The following is an 11,118-nucleotide window of genomic DNA, read 5'->3' on the forward strand; positions in this document are numbered from 1 at the left end:
AAATATCACTTTATTTCAACAACTTCGTTCTGCCCGTATGAGATGCGTGCACTACACATATTTCGCCATAAAAATTAAATCTTATATATAAATGTGAAAGTATGTATGTATGTATGTATGTATGTATGCTCTTTATACAAATCTACAGTTTTAGACCGATCGTCGCCAGATTTTGCATATATACCAAACAGGACCGGGATTGAGCCGTAGGCTACTTTAAAAGTTCGTCAGAGCTGGGCAAATGCCCGAAATGGGCGAAAAACTGTCGGGCAACAATGGTTTTGGGGGCCTCAACAATCACTTTCGGAACGTTTACTTTGGTTGCCGCGGTTTCCAACAATGCGTTTCAGACGTATATATATGCCTTTACAATGGTTTGTCACACCTTTAATTCTGCCATTATAACAGTTTATTCCTTTATAATGGTTTGTCACTCTTTTCCAATCCTCCCAGTAATTGAAGAAAACCCGGGTATTTCTGCTAGCCTATATACAGGGTGTCCTGTAAGTGATAATCCGCCCATCGTATAGGTATAGTTTCAATTTAAAAAATGCTTAAAAGGCGGTTGAATAATATTCGCTGCACAAGCATTTCACCGAAGAGATGCCATTCACTTTCAAGCGATTACAGTTCCCGATTCGTTTAGCTTTTGCCATGACAATCAACAGAGCGCAAGGCCAGTTGTTAGTAGTGGCAGGTATCAACCTACTTGAGCCCTGTTTTTCACACGGACACCTTTTCGTCACCTGTTCGCGTGTTGGTAATAGCAAAAATTTGTACATCTATACACCAGATGGAAAAAGAAAAAATATTGTGTATTCATAAGCGATTGCCTGAAGATTTTAATTAAAATATTTAAAAATAAAAGTAATTTTTTCTTACTTGATGCAGAAATTTTTTTGATTAAGAAATACGTATATAAATAATATATAAGCTATACGTATATAAATAATATATAAGCTATACGTATATAAATTTTTTACGGGGCGGGCATCGTCGCCGGGTTTCAGCTATGTTTCTCAACCACCGCCCATTGTATAGGTATAGTTTCAATTTAAGAAATACTGAAAATGCGTTCGAATAATATTCGCCGCAAGCTGGACACATGACGTCACCAACAACAGAGAACAACAACTACGACGACAAAACTGAGAATAAAAATACTGAAGTGAAGGAAACAACTCTGACCATCACAGACGCTCGCTCATTCTGATCACAATATTCTTCCACTGTGTAAGATGCCTCCTAAAAAGCGAGCAGCAATCGGAAAAATTTCGACTGAAGCGAAACGGTCGCGATTGGCAAGGAAAAATGAGTCTTCAGAGCGGACTAAACAAAGACAATATGCTAATCGAACTAGGTCCTCCACTTCCAGGACAAATGAGACTCCAGAACAAACTGAAGAACGCCTCTCTGCTAATCGAACTAGGGCCTCCACTTCCAGGACAAGTGAGACTAAAGAACAAACTGAAGAACGCCTATCCGCTAATCGATCTAGGGCTTCCACTTCCAGGACAAGTGAAACTAAAGAACAAACTGAAGAACGCCTATCCGCTAATCGAACTAGGGCCTCCACTTCCAGAACAAATGAGACTCCAGAACAAACTGAAGAACGCCTCTCTGCTAATCGAACTAGGGCCTCCACTTCCAGAACAAATGAGACTCCAGAACAAACTGAAGAACGCCTCTCTGCTAATCGAACTAGGGCCTCCATTTCCAGGACAAGTGAGACTCCAGAACACACTGAAAAGCGTCTATCTGCTAATCGAACTAGAGCCTCCATTTCCAGGACAAGTGAGACTCCAGAACACACTGAAAAGCGTCTATCTGCTAATCGAAATAGGGCCTTCACTTATAGAGAGCATGCTTTTCAAGATCTGGAAAAAGCTGCATTTGCATACAATGCTGAACTTGATTATCACGAACATCCAGCAGTCTTGATTGGCCAAATGGAGAAGGTCTGTGTCCATTGCCAAGCTTATAAATGGGATGGTGAGGCGCCTGGGATGTGCTGCTCAAATGGAAAAGTCAAGCTGCCATTAATCAATCAACCACCTGAACCACTTCGCACTTTGATGGCTGGAACCACACCAGATTCCAAGCACTTTCTGCAAAACATCAGAAAGTACAACTCCTGCTTCCAAATGACCTCTTTCGGAGCAACAAAAGAAATTGGCGAGCCTGGATTCATGCCTACATTCAAAGTGCAGGGACAAATTTACCATCTTTCAGGGTCACTGCTCCCAGGAACGAATGAAGAGCCGAAATTTTTGCAGATTTTCTTCATGGGAGACCAACATGCAGAAGCTCGACAACGATGCTCCAATATTCCAACCACCAAACAGCATATCGTCCGGGCGCTACAACAATTCCTCCACGAACACAATTCCTACGTGAATTTGTTCAAGACTGCTCTGGAGCGTATGCCAAGAGATGATTACCAAATAATTATCAGAGCAGATAAGACTCCAGTAGGCGCCCATCCACGGACATTCAATGCACCAACAATTGATGAGGTGGCGATTGTTATTGTGGGGAATGAATTTGAAAGCCGCGATATTGTTCTACAGAAAAGAAATAACAGGCTACAGAGAGTAACGGAGACTCATAGATCGTACGATGCTCTCCAATACCCGATCATCTTTTGGCAAGGCAATGACGGTTATAACTTTGGAATTACTCAGATCAATCCAACTACAGGCGACACGCTACCGGGAAAGAAGGTATCTGCCATGGACTTTTATGCATTCAGATTGATGAGAAGGGTAGGAGATGAAAATCATTTATTAAAATCCCGGCAGCTCCTCCATCAGTTTGTAGTAGATATGTACGCCAAAATCGAAAGTGAACGGCTACTCTACATCCGAACAAACCAAGAGAAACTGAGAGTAGATGACTACATTCATCTTAGAGATGCTATGGCCAATGACGCGAATCCAAATGAATTGGGGAGAATGGTGATTTTGCCAGCAACCTTTACTGGCGGTCCAAGACACATGCATGAGTACACCCAGGATGCAATGACTTACGTCAGGAGTTATGGTCGCCCTGACCTGTTCATCACCTTCACATGCAATCCACTTTGGTCTGAAATACAAGAGGCTCTTCTGCCTGCTCAGAAAGCTACAGATCGACATGACCTGATTGCCAGAGTGTTCAAGAGAAAATTAACAAAACTGATGAACGTCGTGAAGAAGTGCCATATTTTCGGAGAAACGAGATGCTGGATGTATTCAATCGAATGGCAAAAAAGAGGTCTCCCACATGCCCACATCCTCATCTGGCTGCGAGAAAAAATTCGGCCAACTGATATCGACAACGTCATCTCTGCCGAATTGCCTAATCCAGATCAAGATCCATTGTTGTTTCAGATCATCACCAAAAATATGATTCACGGACCCTGTGGAGCGCTAAACACGAACGCTCCTTGCATGATGAATGGTCAATGCTCCAAGAAATATCCACGCACAATGCTACAAGAAACACAGACTGGCCAAGATGGCTATCCTCTGTACAGGAGACGAAAGCCCGAAGATGGCGGATTCACCACAACATTGAAAATACGCCATGTAGACGTTAACGTTGACAATAGGTGGGTAGTTCCATATTCCCCAATATTGTCAAAAATGTTCCAGGCGCACATTAATGTAGAGTCTTGCCAGTCTGTAAAAGCCATCAAGTATATTTGCAAGTATGTTAACAAAGGAAGTGACCAAGCAATTTTTGGATTGGGCCAACAAACGAACGATGAGATTTCAACATTTCAATTGGGAAGATACATTTGCAGCAACGAAGCAATTTGGCGAATCCTCAGCTTCCAAATTCACGAACGCTACCCATCGGTTCAACATCTGAGTGTTCACCTTGAAAATGGCCAGAGGGTGTATTACAATCCAGAAAACCTCCAAGCAAACAACTTGCAACAGCCACCAAAGACAACACTGACCGAATTCTTTGAATTATGTAAGACCGACGTATTTGCCAGAACACTTTTCTACTGTGATCTTCCCCGGTTCTACACATGGAATACATCAAGCAAAAAATGGCAGCGACGCAAACAAGGAACTGATGTTGCAGGACATCCTGGGGTTAAATCATCAGAAACACTTGGCCGCATTTATATTGTTCATCCGTCAAGTGGCGAATGCTTCTTTCTGCGTATGTTGCTTCACATCATCAAAGGACCAACAACATTCGATGATTTGAAAACATTTAATGGTCAAGTTTGTGCAACCATGCAAGAAGCATGCCAAAAGCGAGGATTGCTGAAAAACGATGACCACTGGGATTTGGCAATGACTGAAGCTAAAATCACTCAATCTGCCATTCGTCTAAGACATCTTTTTGGCATTCTTTTATCTACCCAATCTGTGTCAAATCCACTTCAATTGTGGGAAAAATACAAAGATGATCTCAGTGAAGACATTCTTATGAGAATCAGACGGGAAAATCCAAATTTAGAAATTGAATTTTCACCAGACATGTACAATCAAGCTCTCATCCATTTAGAAGACCTTTGTTTGTCAATGGCTGGAAAAGACCTCAGACAGTGCTCTTTGCTTCTTTCACCGCAACGAACTAACACCAACAATCTCACTCATGAAATTATGCGGGAGAGAAATTACGATGTTAATGAATTACAGTCATATATTGCAGCGAAAGAACCACTTTTAACTTTCGACCAAAGACAAGCCTACAATCAAATTCAGCAAACGATTAACGATGGAAATGGCGGCATCTATTTCCTCGATGCTCCCGGTGGCACTGGCAAAACGTTCCTTATCAATTTACTTTTGGCAAAGGTGAGACAACAAAAGAAAATTGCAGTAGCAGTGGCCTCTTCTGGCATAGCCGCAACACTACTAAATGGAGGTCGGACGGCACATACCGCCTTCAAATTACCACTGGACTTGAACCATAACGAATCTCCAGTTTGCAACATTTCCAAGGGAACAGGCCCAGCAAAAGTGTTGCAAGAGTGCAGCCTCATAGTTTGGGATGAGTGTACAATGTCTCACAAACGGGCCCTGCAATCTGTCAACATGTCACTTAAAGATCTGCGAGGAAATCAGCGGCTCATGGGAAAAGTGGTTGTTTTGTTGGCTGGAGATTTTCGTCAGACTCTGCCTGTAGTTCCGCGTTCAACGCCAGCTGATGAATTTAATGCTTGCCTCAAATCATCAACACTCTGGCACGAAGTTAAAAAATTATCATTATCCACCAACATGCGAGTTCAACTGCAAAATGACTCAGCACTGCAATCATTTTCACATCAGTTGATCAAACTTGGCAATGGAAGAATTCCCGTAGACCCAAGCACCGGACTGATTACGTTCCCAAATGGATTTTGCCAGTTGTTAAATTCAGTTCAAGAACTTGCAGACAAAGTTTTCCCAAATATTGAACAAAATCACCGAAACCATGAGTGGCTTTGTGAGAGAGCGATTCTGGCACCGAAAAATGACAGTGTGAACAAAATCAACGAAAAAATCCTAAAAATTATTCCAGGAGACTCCAAATCTTATAAATCGGTTGACACTGTCACAGACACAACGCAGACAGTTCTGTATCCTGCAGAATTTCTGAACTCTTTGGATATTCCGGGTGTGCCACCACACAACTTGACCCTCAAAGTCGGAGCACCTATAATGCTTTTAAGAAATTTGGAGACACCGAGACTCTGCAATGGTACCAGACTCTGCGTGAAGAAATTGCTCAATTACATCATCGAAGCAACAATTTTAACTGGATGTGCCAAAGGAGAAGACGTCTTCATTCCACGTATCCCAATTGTCACTGAAGAAATTCCATTCACTTTCAAGCGATTGCAGTTCCCGGTTCGTTTAGCTTTTGCCATGACAATCAACAAAGCGCAAGGCCAGTCGTTAGCAGTGGCAGGTATCAACCTACTTGAGCCCTGTTTTTCACACGGACAGCTTTACGTCGCCTGTTCGCGTGTTGGTAATCCCAAAAATTTGTACATCTTCACACCAGATGGACAAACAAAAAATATTGTGTATCCACAAGCGATTGCTTGAAGTCTTTAATTAAAATATTTAAAAATAAAAGTAATTTTTTCTTACTTGATGCAGAATTTTTTTGATTAAAAGAAATAATTAATAAGCTATACATATATATAAATTTTTTACGGGGCGGGCAACGTCGCCGGGTATCAGCTAGTTAATAATAAATGCGAAGATAGAGAGAGATTTTTTTTCATCGGCTTAGTTCATGTTAGCTTTTGCTGTATTTATCAGCATATGCAAACATAACCGTTACGAAGAGGGGTAAAAATACTATTATTTTTAGAGGTTGTTATGCATTTTTATGCAAAACTGCAATTGTCTAGAGGGGGGGGGGGAAGTTTTCCTCACATTCTATTTAAATAGAATATTTTTCATAAATTTATCCTTCTGAAAAGCATATTTTCTTCCAAGTTGAGCAAAACTCGAATGAACTCACCAGCTCGCCAAATCTTGCGGAGACGTATATTTCAATTAAAACTTCATAAAACTCACAATTTCAATCATTTATTACCAAAAATTCTATTAAAACATTTAATAATGGCTCATGACATTTGAATTTTACCAAAACTTGGAACTTTAATTGAATTAAATCCAAAATGGAGTCGTTAAAAACTGAGATTACGTCAGAAATCCATTGCATCGTCAATTTAATATTCCAATTTTTAATTTATAAGAAGGGAAATAAGCAAAAAAGTACTCCTTTGTGAAAGGATAATGTTCCTCCTTTCCTAAACCGTTCCGAACATCCGAAAGCTGCACACGTGGTGACCATTCTAATGAAAAATAAGACAGCACTTGGAGATCGTCATACGAATAGCCATAAGGAAAGCATTGCCAGCGAGATTCCCTGACCAGCCTTTCGACTTGAGTCACGTGACTCCGGATCTTTGCTTCACATTGTAACCCCTCGCGCGCACTCTATAGTATTATTACTCTGTGACCGGGACTCATCAGTGAAGAGAACGGTCGCCCACATTGATCCATACTCCAATCTCTATGCTCTCTGCACCATGATAAACGGATTCTCCTGTCCGTAGAAGTGAGCGGGACGCAAACAGCAGGTTCTTCTTGCAAACAACCCTCTCTCATGAAGTCTTTTGGAAACAGTCACCCTTGATACACGGGTTCCTGTGGCTGCATACAAGTCACGAGAGAGCTGAGAAGCTGTAGCACTCCTGTTACGCCTCGCTATAATCGACAAGTGGCGATCTTCTCTGGCCGTCGTGGCTCTTGGACCACCTTGCCCAGGCTTTCTCTCGATGGATCCGGTATCCTGGAACTGTTTCCATAAGTTACACACGACGCTGGGCGTTAAATTGAACTCTCTACAAATCTGGACTTGAGATCGGCCTGCTTCTAGCCTCCCCACAATTCGCCACCTCATTCCATCATCTACACATTGGTGGTTACACCTTTTTACTGTTACAATTTGAAATTAACCGATTGCTGCAAAATAACACCAAGAAATGTGTGCTAGAGAACGAAATGCGTCTTAACTTACGCGCGCTTATGAAGCCTGTTTCTCTACTGGCTCCGCCTACACACACGCGTACGCTTACGTATTTGACGTACAAGATTTGCATTTTTGTCTAGAAGCAGTGGTTTTACATTCAGTTCAGTTCTTTTCATGAAATTCGATAAAATATGCAAATTCTCTTAATTTATTTAACCAGTGTATATCATTAATCAAGTAATTATTTTTTACAGCGCGTGTTTTTTTACATGTGGTCAAACAAACATCTTCATATATTTCAACAACAAAAAAAAAAAATCAATACTTCAATGCAATAAGAGGCTCCGAATTTGAAAAAACAACGGCTCTTAAATTCATGGAAAATTAAAATAAAAATAACAGAAAAATTCTGATGCACTTAAATTTTCCAAGAAATTTCTTCCTTTTTTTCATTTGCAGTAAGAAAAATTGTTAAAAAAGGAAAAAAACTAGAAAATGAAAAAAAAAAAAAAATTTTCTCCCGAAAAATATTTAAAAAAAAAATTGCTTAAAAAAAAAAAAAAAGCCCTTTTTTTCTCTAGTTTCTGTTTCAAAAAAGTTAATAAAAATTTTGCGAGAATATTTCTGCTACTGCATTTTGCTCATACATTGGAGAAACCATTAGCAATGATGGCGACTGCAAAAATAAAGTAAATTTGGCACCAAACCCCAAAAAAAGTTAACCCACGACACTTTTTAATTCCCCGGAAAAGAAGTAATTATTTGCATATTTTTTTCCCCCCTTTTTCCGGGAAAACATGAAAAATATCTCTTTTTTTTATGTGTACGTTGAAAAAAATTTGTTTGTGAATTCGGATCATTGTTTTCCCTATTTAGCTATTCTAACTACACTGCTGTTTCCAGGAGGAGGCTTAAGTTTTGACTCTTGGATACCGTACTGAATAGATTGAGTGATAGCAGCACCTCCTAGAGATGGAAGACTTCTATATTCGGGGGGGGGGGGCGAATTCTCTGCCCGTGCCAGTGTCATCGTTGTGCGGAAAAGAAACGACTGGACTCAGAATTGGCGATTTCTATGCCCCCATGTCTAATCACCACGCGGTATTTGTGAGCCAACCAGGAAGATTCTACCTCCAAAATAAGAAGAAACTAAATAGGATGGTTCAAAATGTGACAGACTTGCTACGTAGTATTAATGACGTTACAGATGAACTTAGCAACCCTTACATCTCTAGGAGGTGCTGGTGATAGCCGGTGAATTCTCACCGACAGGAAAAATAACCCACAGAAATTTATCGCCCCGTGTATTGTTGAATGAGTGACCCGAGACCGAGTTCTCTCACTCACTCTACCGGGATAGCTGGTTCGCTCACTCGGTGTTTCGCTCAATCATACGTTGTTTCGGTCACATCACTCATAGAACACGGGAACGAACTACTAAACCACACATGCACCTTGTTCATATTCCTTTGCGGAATTTTCTAACGATTTGGTACATGTTGGACAGAACGTTCGCTAATGAACGCTCGCTAACAATGAAGTTTGCTTCTGTGTAATGCTTGTTATGTGTATTGCTGCCATCTGCAATCAGATTTTCTAACTATGCATGAGTGAAGTGTGATGATTGAATATGACTGTACTGTCGAAGGTCTGTTGTTGTCTGTGGCGAAACTTCTTAAGTGAGAAATCGGTTTACATTTGCACCTCGAAGTTGGGAAACACAGAAAACCAACTTTAGCCGACCATAACACCAAACATGGCCCCCGCCATATCCCTCGCAGGATATAAGCGGTTTACCTTGCAGTTGGCCCATGCTGGAAGAACTCTCCTGGCATCCGGTCCAGTCCACTAATTGACACCATGAATCCTGCAGGGCTGTCCATAAATCCGTAGGAGTAAAAGGGGGTGAAGATCTCTTCTGAACAGCACGTTGCAAGGCATCCCAGATATGTTCAATAATGTTCATGTCTGGGGAGTTAGATGGCCAACGAAAGTGTCTAAAGTCAGAAGAGTGTTCCTGGAGCCACTTTGTAGCAATTCTGGACGTGCGGGGTGTCGCATTGTCCTGCTGAAATTGTCCAAGTCCGTCGGAATGGACATGAATGGGTGCAGGTGATCAGACAGGATGCTTACGTACCTGTCACCTGTCAGAGTCGTATCTAGACGTATTAGGGGTCCCATATCACGCCAACTGCACACGCCCCATACCATCACACCAGCTTGAACAGTCCCCTGTTGACATGTAGGGTCCATGGATTCACGAGGTTGTCTCCATACCCGTGCACGTCCATCAGATCGAAGCAATTGGAACCGAGACTCGGCAGACCAGGAAACGCAGTCCTCAACAGTCCAATGTCGGTGTTGTCGGGCCCAGGCGAGGCGTAAAGCTTTGTGTCGTGCAGTCATCAAGGGTACACGAGTGGGCCTTCGGCTCCGAAAGCCCATATCGATGATGTTTTGTTGAATGGTTCGCACTTGTTGATGGCCCAGCATTGAAATCTGCAGCAATTTGCGGAAGGGTTGCACGTCTGTCACGTTTAATGATTGTCGTCAGTCGTCCCGTTCTTGCATGATCTTTTTCCGGCCGCAGCGATGTCGTAGATTTAATTTTTTTACCGGATTCCCGATATTCAGGGTACACTCGTGAAATGGTAGTACGTGAAAATCCAAATTTCATCGCTACCTCGGAGATGCTACGTCCCATCTCTCGTGCGCCGACTATAACACCACGTTCAAACTCACTTAAATCTCGATAACCTGCCATTGTAGCAGCAGTAACCGATCTAACAACTATGCCAGACACTTGTTGTGTTATATAGGCGTTGCCGACCGCAGCGCCGTACACTGATTGGTTCCATATCTCTTTATTTGCATACGCATGCCTGTACCAGTTTTTTTGGCTCTTCAGTTTATTATCAATTACATATTATTATGTAAATACTAAATTACCTGTAATATAGAACAAGAACATCAAGCGCTCAGAACAGCTTGTTGCAGTAACTTGTAGCCGAGAGAGTTTGCAGCTGACAAGGTAACGTGAAAAACATAACCCCAACTAAGGGGCCGTTCAAGTATTACTTAAGCAAATGTTTAGCCATTTTTGACCCCCCCCCCACCCCTTCTCAGCAAAATTCAGCAAAACTCTAACACCCCCCCCCCCCTGTCAGCCAACCAACTTTCGTCATCACTGCCCCCTACCTCCTAGCGCATATTGGTGGGATCAGAAACGTACGCGGGAGGGGGGCGTAGGGAGATCGTACGCCCCCCCCCCAGACGAAAAAACATTTTTATTAATGCAAAAAAATTTTTTTTTTTAAATAAAATTTCGGAAGAAAATACCTTTATATGTAATTATAATCGATTTCTGTTCATTTCAATGCTACTTGAAGGGTAAGAAACTCAGAATTTCTCTTTAAGAAACTCATTTTGACCCACAGACCAAATGAGGCAATGAAGGTTATCTCATGTGGCCCGCCACCTCAAACCTAATTTTGTAAAAATGAACTAAGCGGCACATTTACAAATCACTTAAATGACCCGTGGCACAATTCCATTGCATTTAAGTGGCCCGTGGCATATTTTCGATCACTGAAGTAGGCCTCAAAGATCACTTTCACATTCAAAGATCACCTAAGTAAC

At 41.7% G+C, this 11,118-nt stretch overlaps 1 protein-coding gene across 1 annotated transcript; it reads left to right on the forward strand.

Annotated features, from left to right (window-relative positions):
• The first annotated feature begins 1,949 nt into the window (after positions 1–1,949).
• On the forward strand, positions 1,950–10,514 carry LOC149068097 (uncharacterized). Its single transcript, XM_089251900.1, has 2 exons — positions 1,950–5,129; positions 10,440–10,514. The coding sequence occupies exons 1-2, from the start codon at positions 1,950–1,952 to the stop codon at positions 10,512–10,514; spliced, it is 3,255 nt and encodes a 1,084-aa protein (XP_089108026.1).
• The last annotated feature ends 604 nt before the right edge of the window (positions 10,515–11,118 follow it).

The sequence above is a fragment of the Pholcus phalangioides genome, unplaced genomic scaffold, assembly GCF_987345545.1.
Source record: "Pholcus phalangioides strain wild (caught in Gottingen) unplaced genomic scaffold, Ppha-v1.0 ptg000027l_1, whole genome shotgun sequence".
Taxonomy (NCBI): Eukaryota; Metazoa; Arthropoda; class Arachnida; order Araneae; family Pholcidae; genus Pholcus; species Pholcus phalangioides.